The sequence below is a fragment of the Anolis sagrei genome, chromosome 1 (assembly GCF_037176765.1).
Source record: "Anolis sagrei isolate rAnoSag1 chromosome 1, rAnoSag1.mat, whole genome shotgun sequence".
NCBI classification, from domain to species: Eukaryota; Metazoa; Chordata; class Lepidosauria; order Squamata; family Dactyloidae; genus Anolis; species Anolis sagrei.
This window is the reverse complement of record NC_090021.1, coordinates 213,854,576-213,873,100: the sequence shown is the minus strand read 5'-3', so window position 1 is coordinate 213,873,100 and position 18,525 is coordinate 213,854,576. Positions and strand designations below refer to the sequence as shown.

The window sequence follows — 18,525 nt, the reverse complement described above, 5'->3', positions numbered from 1 at the left end:
CCACCATTTTCTTCCCGTCACTTCCGGCGAATCTGTCACTACTAAACACCAGATGAATCACTGGCGGAGGAAAGAGAAAGAGAGGCACCGAATCATATCTCTACTACTTCCTGTCTCTCACTTTCCTGCAATGCGCATGCGCCGCCTCAGGGAGAACGACGCAAAGAAGATCCCACTGGGCGGAGTCGAAATAGCGAAGGTTGAGTCAGCGGGGCTGACGTATGTGTAACGCGCATGCGCACCGTGGAAGCGAACAGCCAGTCGTAGAGGGCCGTGTTTGTGACGTGCGTGCGCGCCGAGGGGAGCGGGCGTCGGCGGCGGAGGGAGCCCGGGCGCGCATGCGTAGAGGCCCCCAGGTCCTCTCCTGCAACCGACGCCGCCATTATGCTGTGGTTTCCCGGGACCATCCCGGCCGCCATTGCCGCCGCCAAGCAGCGGAGCGCGGTGTTCGTGGTGTTCGTGGAAGGTACGGGCAGCCCCTGGTTTCTTCCCCGACGAGGGTTTCCCTACCTTCGGGCCGCCTCGCCTTCCCTCTCCCCTCTTGTCCTCCGAGGCGCCTGCCCACGAGAGGAAGGCCGCAGCCCTACCCAGGGAGCGCCTTGGCCTGGTTTGCCTCGTCATGGGATTTGTAGTTTGGGGAGGCACCAGCAGCTCCTGGCAAAGAAGACGAAGGGCCACGAATACATAGAGTTAAAGTTGTGTTGAACTGCGTTAATTCTACACTGTAGGTGGGGGCTTCTGCAGGGCTTTGTTTAGGTTTAGATTCAAGTACCCGGGGGGTTGGGAGGTATCCAAAGTTGAGGGATTGGATTGCTGAACAAAGTCTTCAGGTCATTTCCACCTGAGGCTGACACGGGCCCTTCTTGGCAGGATTTGCCCATGCCTTCCTCTGAGGCTGAGAGAGTGTGACTTGGCCAGGGTCACCCAGAGGGTTTCATGGCCAAGCTGGGACTTAGATCCTGGGATGTGTCTACGTATATCAAATTTATAAACAGAGGGCCAGGTCACAGTCCCTCAAACTGTTGGAGGGCTGGATTATAATTTGAAAAAAAACCCATGAATGAATTTTTATGCACACTGCATATATTCTATTTGTAGTGCAAAAACCACTTTAAAATAATACAATAATTAAAATGATGAACCATTTTAACAAATATACATTTATTAGTATTTCAATGGGAAGTGTGGGCCTGCTTTTGGCTAATGAGATAGGGTTGTTGTTGTTGTGTGCTTTCAAGTTGTTACAGACTTAGGTTGACCCTAAGCGATAGTTTGAGGACCCCTGATGTATACTGTGGATATATAGTTCAGTATAACACCAGTTTCACTGCCACGATTCAGTGCTATGGTAAACATAGTAATTGTATTCTTCCACAGTGTTTATCCTTCTCTACCAACAGAGTGCTGTTGCCTCACCAAACTACATTCCCCAGCATTGAGTCATGATGGTTAAAGTGGTTCAGACTACATAAATTGTCCAAGCCCCCTTTCACACAGCTGAAAAAAATCCACATTATCTGCTTTGAACTGGAATATATGGCAGTGTGGACTCAGATAACCCAGTTGAAATCAGATATTGTGGAATTTTCTGCCTTAATAGGTAAAGGTTTCCCCTTGACATTAAATCTAGTCATGTCTGACTCTGAGGGGTGGTGTTTATCTCAATTTGTAAGCCAAAGAGCCGGCGTTGTCCATAGATGCCTCCAAGGTTGCGTGGCTGGCATGACTGCATGGAGTACCTTGATATTATGGGTTATTTCTTGTCACTCCCAGAAAACAACCAATCAGAGCATCGGGACATATACTATACATTGTTCTGTTCAGTGATTGCAAAGTGGAAATAGGCTGACATCATAGTAAAATAGCCTTCAGTTGCCTAATAATAGTAACAATAACATTTATTTGTACCCCAGTTTTCTCTCAGGACTAAATGCCTTGCTAAGGCAGATGTCTCCATTTGCTTCCTTCCATCATGGCTTTCTCCCTTCACACTACAGTTTACCCATAAGCCTTAGGCTGTGTGTGTTATTCTTACTGTAGAGCTAAGGAGCCCCTAGTGGCGCAATGGGTTAAACTCCTGTGCTGGGAGGACTGCTGACCGGCAAGTTGGCGGTTCGAATCCGAGGAGCGGGCTGAGCTCCCTTCTCAAATCTAGCTTCCCATTCAGGGGGATGAGAGAAGCCTCCCACAGGATGGTAAAGCATCAAACATCCGGATGTCTCTTTGGCAACGTCCTTGCAGACAATTCTCTCACACCAGAATCAACTTGCAGTTTCTCAAGTCGCTCTTGACACAAAAAAACCAAACAAACTGTAGACCCGATGGCTCTTCTGTCTCTTATAATTGGCTTCCATACCCACTGGTTCTTCATCTATTCAGTCAATCAACCATGGCTCATTAAAAAAGAAAGTCCCAAAAAGTAAATATTTATTTTGTTGCATTCTGAGAACTACACTGATGTATTGACATATTCTTCTATAGCCTCCCACATTTCACAGATCCTCAGGCTCTCTTTTGTACTCACTGGATTTATTTGTCATTGTATATAAGGAATGTCATTTTACTATGCCAGTATTTATAATGGAACTTGACCATCCACAGATTCTGGTATCCAGGATGGAGTCAAACTCTTCAGATACCAAAGGCCCGCTGTGTTGTTCTGTTTCGTGACCATGAAGTGGAAATAGGCGGGCATCATATTCCATAGTAAACATTGCCCTCAGCTGCCAATTATTCTCAGCACGTTAAGATCTTGGCAATGCAGCCATCTCCCTCAGCCGCTTTCTTCTCTTCTGGTTTCCTCCCTAAAATATAATTTGCCCATGCACTTTAAGTTGTGTTCCTGGTTTTCTGTGTTACTTTAACTGATGACTCGTCTGTAGCTCCTACCCATGGATGCATTTCAGCTATATAGGTACTTTGCATCTTATACTGTTTTTCCTCTGTGTGAGGGGTTTGTTTATCATGCTGAGCAGGAAGTAAATGAAGAAGCTTAAAGTTGATATTGCTGAACATTGCTCCAAGTTGAGGAGTTTTGCAGGGATGGGTTCTAAAGGGCTTAGTTTAAATTTGACCCAGGTCTGGATGTGCAACTGTTCTATACAATTAAAGGTCCCTGTTGAAAAGGCAGGTAGACCCCAAGATCCAGTGCATGTCTAAACCATGGGGAGCACGGTTGTTCAGCCAAATATCAGGTATCTTATATTACCGTGTCGTATTAAAGTAGCTTCCCCAGTGATGTTATGTAACATCTCCTCTTTTCCTCAGGTTTTATTAAGATAATTTGGCTTCTTTTATAGTGTTTGCCCTGTTATCTGGTTTAACCAATATGACCCATTTATCACTTATTGTAAGATAGCCCTAAAACCTTAGCTTGTTTGTGGTTTAGGGTGTGGTTATTGTACATAATTGTGCCCATGACTTAGAAATCACATCTTGACTATGTCCTTAAGCTATTCAAAATGCATTTACACTAGAATTAATGTAGTTTGGCACCACGTTAACTGTCTTGGCTGAATGCTGTAGAGTCCTGGTAGTTGTCTTACAAAGTCTTTAGTCTTCTCTGCCAAAAAATGTTGGTGCTTCACCAAAGTACAACTCTGATGACTTCATACCATTGAGCCATGACAGTTAAAGTGGTGTCAAGCTTCATTAATTCTGAAGATGGATACAGACACTGGATTTTTTTTCAGCACACTTTTTAAAGTAGCTGTTGTGGGTCCCCAGGTGTTTTGGCCTACAACTCCCAGAAATCCCAGCCAGTTTACTAGCTGTTAGGATTTCTGGGAGTTGAAGGCCAAAACATCTGGGGACTCCCAGATTGAGAACCACTGATCTAAACAATTGCTTAGAACAGGTGAGGAGAGTGTCTGGCTTGTTCACCTCCTCCTAGTCCATAACCTTTCTTGCTGAATGCAGGAAACTTAGTGTTCTGTTTCTCTTCTCAGCTGTCATAGGAGGAGCAGCAGGGACAAACAAGCTGTCAAAGAAGGAACAAAGTGATCTGGTCCTTCATTCTGTGGCAGCTTGTTATATTTCGATGCTAGATGGAGAGGGAGAAATGTCTCTTTATCTCTATCCTACATAGGACCCAAGTGAACCTTCAGCACAGTCAGCCCCTTATAGATGGATTTATTACAATATTCTCTCTAGGAATTGCTAGGTCCTCCAGTTCAATTCTGTGATCAGCTTCCAATATAATCCTAGGGGGCCTGGGAATGTGTTCTCTCAGTTTTTTTAAAAATTATATTTATTGAGATTTATATAATACCAATTACAAGAAACACAATAAAACCAGGAATTTTTTTGTTTGTGATTTTTCGTTTTCACAGTGGTTCTGTGCCCTTAACTCCAGTGAATGTGGAGGACTGTCTGTAGCTGGATATAGAAAGAAGTATGTGAAAAGGAAAGGCTGCAGATCATAAAGGAATTCTATTGGTCATATAATAATGTTCCAAATTTATCTTAACTGACAAGACAAAATGAAAAAATAGTTTTTGTGCACCCAGACTTCATGTGTTTCACTGTTTGGCTTTTGCTTATAGTTGTTCATTCTGGATATTTCAAAAACTTACTAGAAGAAAGAGTTTTATATAAATACTGTAAGTAATTGAAAAGATTGCAGCCATGGCTATCATTTTGTAGTTTGTGTGTGTGTGTGTGTGTGTGTGTGTGTGTCAGGAGCGACTTGAGAAACTGCAAGTCACTTCTGGTGTGAGAGAATTGGCCATCTGCAAGGACATTGTCCAGGGGACATCCCGGTGTTTGATGTTTTACCATCCTTGTGGGAGGCTTCTCTCATGACGCTGCATGGGGAGGTGGAGCTAAACCAACCCGCTCTCCCTGGATTTGAACCACTGACCTGTCGGTCAGCAGTTCTGCTGGCTCAAAGGTTTAACCCATTGCGCCACCGGGGGGCTCCATTTTGAAGTATCCTCATACCTTAAATAAAGCTCACAAAGGGTTAAAACACAATTGGGGAAACTGGCCTTCCAGGTGTTTCTTTGATTCCAAGAAAGTGTTCAGTTGCTGTTGCCAGTTATGGGGGATTGTGCGTGTTGTGATTCACTAGCCTTGAGGGTCACACATTCACCACCCCTATGCTGAAACATTGACAAAAATAGCCACTATGGAAGTGAAAATAATCAGATCTCAAAATAGAAAGTGCCCAACTTATACTACCTAAGCAGTCTTGAACAAGCTAGGAGATACTGGAAGGTTATTAAAACCATCAAGTTCTTCCATTTTTAAAAGAAAAGTACGTAACATTTTAGAAATGTTAAACTACCAAAGTTTGCTATAGTCAGTTTGCACATGATATGTTTACTACATGTCCTGTGTATTTTGTTATATGGTGAACATTCCCATGGGAAATCAACCCACTCCTTATTTTTCTCTTGTGCTCTCTCTGGGGAAATAATTCTGGAGTATGCATGTTATAGCTGGAGGTAGTTGGATGGGTTGAGCCACGATATTTTATAGTATCTGGTGTTTCAAAGAATATAAATGTATAGCCTGGGTATACCTTTTCCAGAATTACAAAATGATTCAAAATTACTCACATGGGGGACTGATAGTGACACCTTTTGCTTTTGATGGTCAGTGCAGAAAACCTTGCTTCATGTCCTCAAAATACTAAAAATATTGTGTATAAAATGACCTTCAGGGAATCTATATAAGGTGTGTATGAAATAGAAATAAATTTTGTATGTAGACTTGAGTCCCATTTCCATGACATCTTCTTCCATATATGCACATATTCCAAGATCCCCAAAAAGTTCAAAACACTGTTGGTCCTTAGCATTAACCGAATGTTTTTAATGTAATGTGTTTTTAATGAACTGTTATAAAACTGTTTATGACTGTGGTTAGCACTCAAATGAGTGCTTGTTGGGAAGCCACCCTGACCATGTGCCCCCCCCCCCCCCCCGGGGAGGTGGTGGTGGTGAGAAGGGCAGGGTACAAATGTACTAAATAAATAAACAAACCAGTAATTAACTTAAAATAATTTATCTTGTTATAGGGCAAGTTCTAGAACAAAGGAAGGCAATAGATATTATCTTCCTCCTTTCCATTTTTACATGTCATACCATGTTTCATAGAAATGTACATCCTTGGTTTATTATAGTGCTAAATATCTGACTTAAATTTTAATTGGCTGAGTGCACAAAATAATGAAAGACAAAGTTAATCTGCTGCCTTTTGAACGTATTTTCTATAATTATTCTATTAGTTGTGATCTGAAAAAGTCTTAAGAGAACAACAAATTGTTTTGTGGATAATTGTGTGATATTCTTGTGAGACATTGTTTTCCCTTCAATTACACATTGCTCTTGTTTGGCTCATCTAGAACTGCTTGCTGTGTTTAGGCATTACCTGCTATATGCCTTTCGGTTTGGATTTTTAAGTTGATGCAATACTATAGTTTGTTCTTGCCATAAGTAGATATTTCAAACAGGATTGCATTTCTAGTACAGTGTCTTTTGTGATCAATCTATATTTGTATCTGTTGATCTTTTCCACCCACAGGGGATGATGAACAGTCCAGAGAGATGGCTGCCAGCTGGGAAAAAGTGACTGAGGCGGCAACAGATGGCTTTGTGGCCATTAAAGTTGATACCCAAAGGTTTGGCAACTTCTTCTGTTTTGCTTGTCAGTCATGTTTTACTTTCTCAGACACTGTTCTCTAATGTAGGCTCATCTATTCTCAGGATGGCATGAGGAGCAATCCACCACTGATGGGTTATTCAGCCCCATGCCAACCCAACTGCAGAAGCCAATGTTCTTTTCCGTTTATTCTGTTGATGCTATCCTCTCCCTGGTCAGTTTTTTAATCTCCTGCACAACATTTGGGCATGCTTTATTACTTCCTTGCTTTCTAGATTGAGAAAAATAATAATATTGAGGTATAAAGTACATTTTAATGGAAGGGCTATGTTCTTTATACTTTTCACTCTGAAAATCTAAAGCCATGGCACTTATAAGAAGATACAGGGTTGCTTCTGTCTTCCCTGTGTGATAAATCATTTTGAGATGGAAAAGCTTAGACTTGAGAAGTCCTCGTGTGTTCTTTTTCTGAAAAAGATTCTGTAACCTGATGCAACTACTTGAAGGACCCCTTGATCCTTCATTATGTTTTGCCACCATAATTCTTTATTTCTTTGCTCTTTCGATTCACTGCCTACCCTAATTTCTCAGCATACGGGCAATTCCCAAGTTACAAACATCCGACTTATGAACAACTCATAGTTAAGAATGGGAGCGAGACAACTGGAAATGAGAGAAATCTACCCTTAGGAAGGGAAAATTTCTCCTAAAAGAGTTATCATGGGGAAATGTGTCACCACTGAAACTTTATCACAAAACTTTTTCAACAAGAAGCCACTTTTTTTCCAAATCCAGTTATATGGACAGAAAGTGAGGTGAAATCCTCTGAATGGGCCCAGACAGCAAAACAAACGCTGCTGGGCTGTTAATCCCTCCCTCTACTATCCAAAGCTTATATCTATTTAATTGGAGTAATTCTTAAAATGTACTTGTTACAACTTACAAACAAATTCAACTTAAGAACAAACCTAGAGAACCTGTCTTATTTGTAATTTAGAGACTTCATGTATTAGTTCTTGAGAGTTAATTTGAAGTATAGAAGTACTAGATAAGAAAAAGGTTAAGCAGCATATATATGTGTCTATCCATCCATTTCTTCACTTCCCTCAAGAGCTTTTGCTGGTGGGACTTGTTCTATGTGTACAAGTGATTTGACACTCAAATAAGATATATTTATTTTTCTTTCCTCCACCCTATTATAACAACAAAAACAATGATAATAATTCTTTATTTATATCCCACTTTTCTCCCATGAAGGGACCCAAAGCGGCTTCCAACATACTAATATCATAGAAACAACAATCCAAACGCATATATAAAACAAATAAAACAATGAACATAAAACATATGAAAATAAAACAGTTTTAAAACAATATATATTAATGTGGTATCTTGTCAGGTTATATTGCACTTCGCTCTAATCGATATTTTTTTTTGGCATTTCCTGACACTTCAGTATAGATTTCTTCACTGAAGCCTTGCCTAACCAAAGCTTTTTAGCTGCTTTTTGAAGGAGGAAAGGAGGGGGCTGTTTTTATCTCTGACAGCAGGGGGTAGGAAGTGATGGTCTACCCTTAAAATTATATGTTCTTCAAAGTATAAGGTTTCATAATACAACTGAATATAAACATTTTGGAGAGTAGGAAACTAAACAGGGTGGTGGAGGGAACTCTCCTTCCCATCATTCTTTGCCCCACAAAATGACTTGCCTACCTAAAGGTTCATACCATTATTCAGAAACATTTAGTTTTGATTATACATGTTCTTTTAATATAGTTGTGTAACATAGTTTTACTAAATTCTAGTACAGTATGATCCTCATATATGTGGATGATACATTCCAAGACCCCCTGTGGATACCTGAAACCATGCATGACAATGAGAGCTATGTTTTGACTATATTTGAACCAGAGACATAGCATAGAATTGCACTGAAGGACCTACAGAAGTCCACAAACATTTCAAGTTAGTGGGTGGAGGGATAGGTTTTGGAGCATGGCTAAATGAAACTGTAGATATCAAGTCCATGAATAAGCGGGTCATATGGTAGAGCACTTTAAAGACACTAGTGTTTTAGCAGTCACACATACAGTGGCAAAATGACACTGGATATTTTATGTGATGGTAGAAGATTAGAATGATTTTCTAAACATGTGTTTTCTTTTATACAGTGAAGCCTGTCTGCAGTTCTCGCAAATCTGTATCCTTTCCACTCATGAAATTAACTGAGTGCTTTCATTTTAGAATGTCCAGTATAATTTCCTTCAAAAATTAGGCATTGTAAAGTAATTTTTCCCAGTTTTCAATGGCTACTAGCTTGAGATGGCGATAAACTATTTAAACCAGCATCCATTATGCAAGTAATGAAATTTAACCTCTGTACCAAGGCAGTTTCTTTGTTGACAGCGGTTGCTCGGGATTTGAAGGGTTGGGTAATATTGGAAGCATAATGTTGGACTAGATGGAGCTAAAACCTTATCCAGAAGATTAGAACCAACATATATGATTTCCTGGTTAACAGAAAAATCTCAGGGTGAGGCAAAAAACTGTTCTTTGGCAGAACTGAAAAGGGCTGCTTCTAATTTGGAGACTATTCAATTCAGTACAAAGGATATATGAGGAAATAGTCTTTAAAATAATTCCATGTTTAGTTGAAGGAAAAGGCAAACTAATGATTATTTGATGTATTTTTAAAGCTGCCTAGATAATTCCAGTGTTTTTCTGTTGATAGCATCCATTTGCTTCATAATCTGTTTGCCCATTTATTTACATGGGCTCATTCAGATGCCCTTCTGAATTTTACTAATACGTTTGTGTGTTTTTATGCTTCAATTACTGTGTGATTTAAGTTTGATTTGGTTGTATGTTTACTATTACCACATTGTGTTTTTTCTGTTGTAAGCCACCCCGAGTCCATTAGGGGAGACGGGGCTGGATATAAACAAAGCTTATCATTACATCATCTCATCTCTTCTAATAATAATTGATTTTCTTTCCCAATGTACAAACAAGGTATATTGTCCTTTACCTTTACTACATAGATCCTGTAGTGTGTGTTCCATCCAGTTTCTTTATAGGCGACAATGGAGTCCCCTTGGAAGTCATTGCTGGCAGCATTTCTGCAGAGGAACTTATTACAAGAATTCATAAAGTTAAACAGGCAAGTGTGGGGTTTTTTTTTCAGTATTATGTTTCTTGTAACATATAGCAAATACAAACATACTTTTTTAAACTGTAAAATTACTTATATTCTGCTTAATTCAACCATTTTACTATTTTGTACATGGAGACGTGCTAGTAAGAGTAGTAAGGAGTTCTGCTAGAACTCCATTTTCTAATGGGATCAACAAATGGACTTTATATATTCTCCCTGGTATATTTTAGTTCCTCATATTTTATTATTGCTACAGCACAGGTCAAATCACACGCTGTGAGGTGAGAGCCGCTTTATAATCCATCTATTATTAGTTTTTGAGTCCAGGCCTATAATTGTACCACATCATTCCACACACTTCAGATTGTCAGCTTAGTGATTGGCCCATTCCATTCCAAGAGAGCTATTAGCATATTTGCAATCAGAATGGAATTTTCCATCAGGTTCCACTTAGATCGTAATGCAAGCTTTTCATTTTGTTCCAGTCTCTTTTCAATTGCATATTACACACACTATATATTGCTGCTTCCTTTACCAACCCTTTAGTATTGCTTCATCTTAAACTTCTGTTGTTCAAATTAACAATCAACTGGTTTGATTATCACATTACACTAATCTTGGCCAACCTTCTGCGATTTTCAGCTCTACAATGAAGCGCCTCGAGTTTTATACTGCCACCTTATAATTTTGCAGCCCAGGGGTGGGCGGACAACTTGAATTACTCTCAACTTTTAAAGGTGGCACAATCAACAACACACAGTTGTTTTTATTCCCTTCGCTATATGCTAGCACAGGCATGGGCAGACTTCAGCCCTCCAGGTGTTTTGGACTTCCAACTCCCACAATTCCTACCTGCTGTAACAGCCTATCGGGTGTTAGGAATTGTGAGAGTTGAAGTCCAAAACACCTGGAACGCTGAAGGTTGTCCATTCCTGTGTTAGCATCATACAGCATGGGTAGGTTATAGTGGCAAAAAAGGACAAGTAGCCTACTTGGAAGTAAGCCATGTTGATTTTAGTGATCCAAAGTTGAAGAAATTGAGAATGGTAGTCTAAGACTGCGATGCTTGGTATGCCAAGTTCTGTTGAACACTAAGAATAGCATTCAAATAAAAATGCATTAAAACTACTTTCAAAGTTAGCATGCATAAACTTACACAGCTCTTCTCAGAAATAAGTTTTCCTGCATGCATGGGAACTTACTCCCAGGTAAATGTTTATATAGCCTACATTTACTATTGACGGCCTGGATGAAGGGAGTTGGGTTGTCCATAAGAAATTAATCATTCCATTTTCACATTTAATGTATAAAGTGATATTAGAAATAATAATGTGGAACTACAGCAGTGAAAGAAAAACTACAACACTTCTTTCTTTCATAGATGCACATGATAAAAAATGCAGCAGTAGAAACGTCTGCTTCATCTGCATCCTCTTTTTATAAGATCACAGAAGACTCCCAAACAGCTGGTGCCTGTGAAGCACAACCTGAAAGGCCACATTTAGCCTCAGCTGGTAGGTGTTAATAGTTCTCTACATATGGATAATTTTTGAGTCACCCAATAGTCTTAGGTTTGATATTTAATTTAAAGATACATAACCATTAATACGGGTTTTCAGTAGGATGTTTTGACTGTCTTTTCTTTCTGCTTATCATGCAGATTCCTTGCTTGTGTTCTGTTCCTCATCATGCTACAGCTTGAGTCTATCATGCCATGCTGTCATGTATAGCAGGGGTTCCTGACCTTTTTTGACCAGGGAGCACTTTTCAACATTAGTACCAAAAGGGTTATGAAACAGTTTTGGACAACTTTATATTCGGTTTGGTTATTTGAGGTGCTGATTCAGAAAATTGTATTGGATAGACCACATTAGCTCTAGTTTCTGATACAGAACATTTGCCTTTCAGTAGTTGTCATCTGCTTGACCACAGAAAACTATATTAGATAAGTCTCGGCACTATAAGAGGGTTTTGCCAGACCAGTCACTCATTTTGCAGTGGTGTAGAAATGATGAGACCATGGACTGTATTTTAGTTCTTGTGGGCCACAGGTTGGGAACCACTGATGTATAGACTCTACTTCAGACTTTTGTCTCCCTTAATGGGTCAGGAACACAACAGAACAAGCCACACAGTGCTGGGGAATAGTGGCGCAAAGAGAGAGTCAAATCTATAGCCCTTCCTGCTGAAAGTCACTAATTTTTAAAAATCTGGCACCTGAGAATTGAGGTATTCAGAGCACCAGTTTTGTATAGAAGCCGAACAGTGGTTTCTTTTATCAGTTTGTGTTCTTGATGTCTCTGTTGGTGTAGCACAATAGCACTTTAAAGCAGTCATGGGCAAACTTCGGCTTTCCAGGTGTTTTGGACTTCCAACTTGCACAATTTCTAGCAACCTGTAGACTGTTAGGAAATTTTATTTTTTATGGAAGTCATTTTCAGTGGGTAAAATTTAATATTTCTTTCCACTCGTTCTCTGTCTTTTTGCTGCTCTGTGATTTCTAAACTGTCTTAAGCTGAAGTAAACTTGGTGCAGACAAATGAAAATGAAAGAAGGTTGGAACAGACCACAGATGACCTTGCAGCAAAAGTAGAAAGGTATGTTGTTGATTTCCAGACGTTCAGACTATTCTGTAAAGTATTTTATACTTTGCACAGTTTTCTGTGAAAATCTACGACATTTATGCAAACATTATTTCAAGATCAATTGTTATGTGCCCAAAGTATTTCTTCTGGATTGTGAATTTTTAAAAGAGTTAATACAATCAAATGTTTTGATATGTTTAAGCAGTATGCTTTTCCAGTATTCTTTATAAAATAAAAGCAATCAGTGTTTTCCCTTGTACTTTTGATGAAGTTATGAATGAGAGACATCACTTTAGTATCTTTATTTTTTGGAGGCAAGTGATTTGGAGTACCAAGTTATTCTTGATCTTCTGATTGTAACATTTCTTCAAAAAAGTATAAGTGAAATTTTCCTTTCCCAAATTTAGAGTGACACAAAAGCTTGAAGAAAGGAGAGAAGAGAAAAAGAAAGAAGAACAACAAGTAAGATATCGGCTGCATTTTTCATGTTTTCATATTTCTGCATTTTGATGGGTTAAATAGAGATGTGTGTAGTTGAACTATTTGTGTAAACTGAAAGGTGAGATGATTTTTTTTGCTCTTTACTTCTCTCTTGACAGTTTGTTCCAGAGGGTTGAGGAAACCCTCTGGAACAAATTGTCAAGAGAGAAGTAAAGAGCAAAAAAACAGGAGAGAAGAGTTAGCACAGGGGGCCATTGGAAGGAAGGAGAAAGGTATCCTATATCTGCATTTAGTGTTCATTATAATATTTAGGAAATGCTTGTTCTCTTTTCATGTTTAGAAAGAAATCAAGAAAGAAATCGAAAGAAGAAAAACGGGAAAAGATATGCTAGAATACAAAAGGAAACAAGAAGAAGAACTCACAAAACGAATATTAGAAGAAAGGAACAGAGAAAAGGCTGAAGACAAAGCTGCTAGGGAACGTATCAGGCAGCAGATTGCATTGGCAAGTTATTGACCGTTTTTTATTTGGCGATTAGTTGAAAGCAATAAATTTGAAGCCCACTTTGGAATCATAGAGTTGGAGGGAGGCACATGAACAACTGGGTACAACGTTCTGCTCAGTGAGAAATTAGTAGAGATTGAGAACAGTCACCCTCTCTGAGTATCCCATGTTTTAATATTTTTTTCCGTTACTGCTGTATTAAAGTTAAGGATCTAAACTTAGCAGTGGTGAAATGTAGACTCGTTGAAATAATTGGCTTTTGTTGGTCATGGCTGACTTGTGTGATTTCAGTGGTGTACTTTGTTATATATGTTCAGTAGTTAGGTGCTCGTAAGTATCAACAATGCCAGGAATTCATGTTTATGGTCATTTCTAGCTGAAAACAACCTCCAAAAACCACCTTTTCAACCTGGCATTGCTCTCCTAGTTGCAGAAAATTAGCTGCAGCATGATGTTCAGCCATCTGTTTTCAACTGGAAAAGCTCTACAAATGCAATTTCCCATTACCCCAGTCTGCAACACCTCAGAAACCTTTGGGTTGGGGACTCTGTCATCATCGGATATATAACTATGACAGCAGAGCTCCATCATGACAGTTATATCTGTTGATGCATGATCTTGGCCTTCCTTCATGTGGAAGCTGGTAGTGATTTGTTATTGATACTTCTGATAGGTGCTTCTGTATTAACAATTTCAAATGGGCCTGAAGGTAGGGTTGTAGCAAATACGTTTTTATTCTTCTGAAGGATCGTGCTGAAAGAGCAGCTCGTTTTGCGAGGTCTAAGGAAGAAGCAGATGCTGCAAAAGCTGCTGCCCTCCAGGCTAAGCAAGCTGAAATGGAAGCCAAGAAGGAAGCGTCCCAGAGGGAACGAAGGTGAGAGGCTTTAGCAACTCACTGTCCAGATCTTCTCTTGTAGGATCATATATGCTTTGGTTTCTGCAGACAGTTCATTCCACCCCCACCCTCCCACTCCTCTTTGTAAAGTAGTGTTTCTTCTGTATTCTGAACATAGTCTAATACATTGCTAGTACTAATAATTTCAAGTGTGTGTGTGTGTGTGTGCTTTAATTGATTTTAATTTTATAGTTATACGATACTGTTTTTAGATACGTAATGTATTGTTTTATATGGATGTGAGGCATTGAATTTTTGCCATTTATTATGTTGTATGATGCTTTGAGTCCCCTTCGGGATGAGAAAAGCAGTATAGAAATTCACTAAATAAATAAATAAATCCTGCATCTTAAAATGAATTTACTTGGAATGTCATTCAAAAGAATTTTAACTCAGAAGAATGATTCTTCAAACTGAAATACCAAATCTCCTTTGTCTCTTCCCCTAGTGCTATAGCAAGAATCCAGTTTCGTCTTCCAGATGGATCATCTTTTACTAACAGTTTCCCTTCAGACGCTCCTTTGGAAGAAGCTCGACAGTTTGCCTCACAGGTAAATTAACATCTGTTGTCTTTTTAAATTAGGTTGTATATGGAATTAGATCAGATGGTAGTTTTAAAGAGAGGTCGATAATTATCAAAAGCAGGCATTGTATCTTCCATAAAACACAAATTACTTCTGCATCCCCCACACATGCACACACCTTATCAAGTAGAAAGTTGGAGTAGCATGCAGAATAGACTTGCGAAATGAAGGCAAAAAATTGGAAACCCTTGTGCTGCTATTTTTTTGTGCAGGTGTTTATAATGATTTGTTTAGATACTGATGCATAATCTCAGTTCCTAATATGCTGGTTTTTTTAAAAATGACATCATATGTATATCATTGACTAAGCCATGTTATTGCTGCTGAGTTTATTGCTTAAAACACATTACTTGTTTGACTACGTTCCTAAATTTAGTGAGCTTTCAAATGTACATTTATAGCATGATAGCTGATGCCAGTGCTGCCTGTATTTGCTTGAATGCATTTAGGAAGTCAGTGTGGTTTTAATGTGACACTGGGACGGGGAGACTTGGGTTCCAATCCCTGCTTAGTTATGAAAGCCCACTGAGTCACATTCCCTCAGGCTTAAGAGAAATCTTGTCAAGAAGATCCTATGACACAGTCATAAACACACTTGGAAAGCAAGAAATCAAGGTTACAGATAATATTGTAACAACACGACTGTAGAATTTTCAAACATACATGCAAATACAAAACTCTGTCTTAATATAATTTTGTTCCTGGGTTATAAATGTTATTTTTCTAATTGGTTCTATCATAGAAACATGGAAAAGGGTTATTAAACTGCAAAATCTTTGTTTCTGGGGGACATTCTGCAGCATATTTTGCTGTAGTTTTTCAATGAATATCTCAGGCGGTCTCAACCAATTCAACATAGTTTGTGGCAGCCACAAAAAACAAAGTTTCTGGAGTATAACAACTACTTTCAAAGTAAGTACCATGCAATTAAACAAGAAATAAAACTTTCAAACCAGGAACAGATTTTTTCCCCTCAAATTTTTGTTACATAGTGAAGTGTGTAACTAATTCCTTCCCTTGTTACAGACAGTTGGCAACACTTATGGCAATTTCTCATTGGCAACAATGTTCCCCAGAAGGGAGTTCACCAAAGAAGATTATGGGAAAAAATTATTGGACCTGGAACTGGCTCCAAGCGCTTCGGTAGTATTGTTGCCGGTAAGTGTCTAAAAATAAGACAGCAAGCAAGACTGAATTTGTGCAAAGTGGGTGTTTTTTCTTGAGGGCCATTTTCAACCATATTCACATTTCTTCTGAACTTTTCCACATTCCCAGGCAGGGAGGCCGGCAACAGCCGTTGTGCAGTCTTCCAGTGGAGATTTTTGGCGATTCCTGGGCACCATCCTCTACCCATTGATAGCGGTTTGGCGGTTTATTAGCAATTTCCTGTTTACCAGCCCTCCACCTCCCCAGCCTCCTCCCATGGGGCGGCATCAGTCGGAACATGCAACTGCAAACACCTCCTCTAATGCTGCAGAGCCAAGCAGGTAACTGGCTGCAAAGTGGGCCATCTGGATTTTTGCTTGTGATTGCTACTAATTGCCATAAGCACCCCCCCCCCCCCAAAACGTAATGCTCTGCTTGTGCTGGAAGAAACATTTTCTGACCTACATGTTGTTCACCTTGTGGTCTGTGGACAACATATCATTGAATGCTAGGAAAATAATTTGTTTCCTTCAGTAGTTCATTACTGTATGGAGGGCTGCAGGATGCCCAGTTCCACTCTAAGCCATCTTCACTAGTTTGCATTTCAGACAGTTTCTCTTTAAACAACCATATAAATTGGCATTTCCTTGCCTATTTTCACAGATATTCCATTTTAGCCAATATCGGAAATTGACATAACTTGGCAGGGATGCAAGCATAATCCTCAAAACTGATATTACCATGAGCCATGCTGCAATTGACAGCAGTATAGCAGTACACTTGTAAATAGCAACTGCCTCCCTTAGTTATTCCTCTTGAGTTTATATTTATGATACATTGAAAAGTAGTGTAATAGCAGTTGCTGGTGTTCAGCGTCATCAATTGGTGATAGTGAAGTATTACACGGTTCAAATGTTTCTGTAGGTGTTGAGGTAAGAGGTGAATGGAAAGAATGTGATTTGTGCCACAGAGCAATCATTTTAATTTACTTTAATGAAAAGTTGCTGTTTATGTTTTTGTTTTCAATAGAAAATAGGCACAACTGAAAGTTAGAACAAAGGGAAAAAGCATTGCGTCACAGTTATCTAGTCTACCTCTCATACAATTTGAGAAGAGCAAAATAAAAGAAAAACCCTTAAGTTAAAAGCAACTAATTACAACCATCTACTTTCTTTTGCATCTTAGACCAAGAACAGTAACTAATTGTGTTTTTAAAGTAATTTCCAAATAATTTTCTCTGCAAATGTTGTTAAATAGGGAGCGGTAGAAAGGAGGTTAGAACTGAATGGGAGCTAACAAGCTAGGTTCTGGTGTTTATAGAGAAAATCATGTCTATCTATTGTCACTGTAGGAATATGTTCTTGAGATGCAACTCTTTCTTATTTAGACAAGCAGTCAGGAAACGAGTTTTGGAAAAGCGGAGTGAAGAATTCAAAAAAGAAGGCAAAATCTATCGATTGAGAACACAAGACGATGGAGATGACGATAACAATACCTGGAATGGAAATTCCACCCAACAGATGTAGTTTGAGTAAACTGTACATAATGATCACTGATTTCCCCCCTTCTTTCCTTGATTTAATTTCATTTAAACCTTTGGCTGCACAAGTGGGCTTGTATGGCTAGGCTGCCTGCATTGTATCTTATTCCTGGCCATAGCACATGGAGTAAGGTGTTAACTCAGTTGTGGAGCTGGATATTGCAAATGTAACTGCTGCCAAAAGCTCAAAGAATGTAAATGAATTCCTATTTTCCATCAGCATTTAGAATTTCACTCTTATTTAGCCATGTGGACATCTGAAGGCACTTTTCATGTCTAAGTCTTGGGAAAATAATCAGAAGCTCAGATTATAAATCAAGCGAGTCTGACTCTAACAGAAGCAAAAGAAAAGACCCCTAATAAATTGGATAACTTATTTTTCTTTTCTTTGAATGCTTCTGCGACTACACAATAATACAGGTAGTTTCTAATTGGAAAGTGTTCAATAAAGGTTTTTCCAAAAATACAGTAGTCTGTGAGATCATTGTGCAGAAAAGTCTGTGTATTAGTTCAAATATTTAATTGTAAGCTGATGTGGGAATAAAAGTACAAGATATAGTGTAATGGGGGTGGTGGTCTTAATACTAAATTTAAATAAATTTAAACACATGAACAGGGTTTAAAAACATTCTAGATGGCAATGAAGGCTAAAACTCTAGATGGCGCCTGCTGCCTTTTCCATAAGCCTTCCAAAGATGAGTGCCCTGCAGTGCTGAAATACGAACAAGATAAGCACCAGCACTTGGGAGTATGCTCAGTATAGCAGCTGGTGTGGCTTTTTCAAAAAGGGGTGTGCTTTTAAAAACCTGTCTCAGGTGCTGCCTTTCAAACTGCCATATTTATCAAGACTTTAGATACTTGTAGTTAAACATATTGCACTCCCATATATGTGATACATTGTTAAGGCACGGATTCGCTGAAGGTGTTAATAACGCCAACCATATTTTCCATTTTCAGACAGTCAAAAGAACTGAATGTCACCTACATCTGTTTCTAGTTACAGAGACTGTGATCCTGCTAGGAAATGCATGGGCAAGCTTTGGCCCTCCAGGTGTTTTGGATCTGAACT

At 39.2% G+C, this 18,525-nt stretch overlaps 1 protein-coding gene across 1 annotated transcript; it reads left to right on the top strand.

Annotated features, from left to right (window-relative positions):
- The first annotated feature begins 212 nt into the window (after nt 1-212).
- On the top strand, nt 213-17,920 carry UBXN4 (UBX domain protein 4). Its single transcript, XM_060776030.2, has 13 exons — nt 213-466; nt 6,529-6,625; nt 8,778-8,806; nt 9,648-9,766; nt 11,142-11,274; nt 12,276-12,357; nt 12,753-12,807; nt 13,127-13,291; nt 14,038-14,165; nt 14,635-14,737; nt 15,797-15,928; nt 16,046-16,257; nt 17,304-17,920. The coding sequence occupies exons 1-13, from the start codon at nt 385-387 to the stop codon at nt 17,440-17,442; spliced, it is 1,476 nt and encodes a 491-aa protein (XP_060632013.2). The 5' UTR covers nt 213-384; the 3' UTR covers nt 17,443-17,920.
- The last annotated feature ends 605 nt before the right edge of the window (nt 17,921-18,525 follow it).

Bases quoted from the DNA above. Each gene is read 5' to 3' on its own strand.
- UBXN4 (XM_060776030.2), top strand. From the start codon at position 385: ATGCTGTGGTTTCCCGGGACCATCCCGGCCGCCATTGCCGCCGCCAAG. The intron at 9,767-11,141 runs GCAAGTGTGGGG...TTTCTTTCATAG, and splicing joins GAATTCATAAAGTTAAACAG to ATGCACATGATAAAAAATGC. The intron at 16,258-17,303 runs GTAACTGGCTGC...TTTCTTATTTAG, and splicing joins AATGCTGCAGAGCCAAGCAG to ACAAGCAGTCAGGAAACGAG.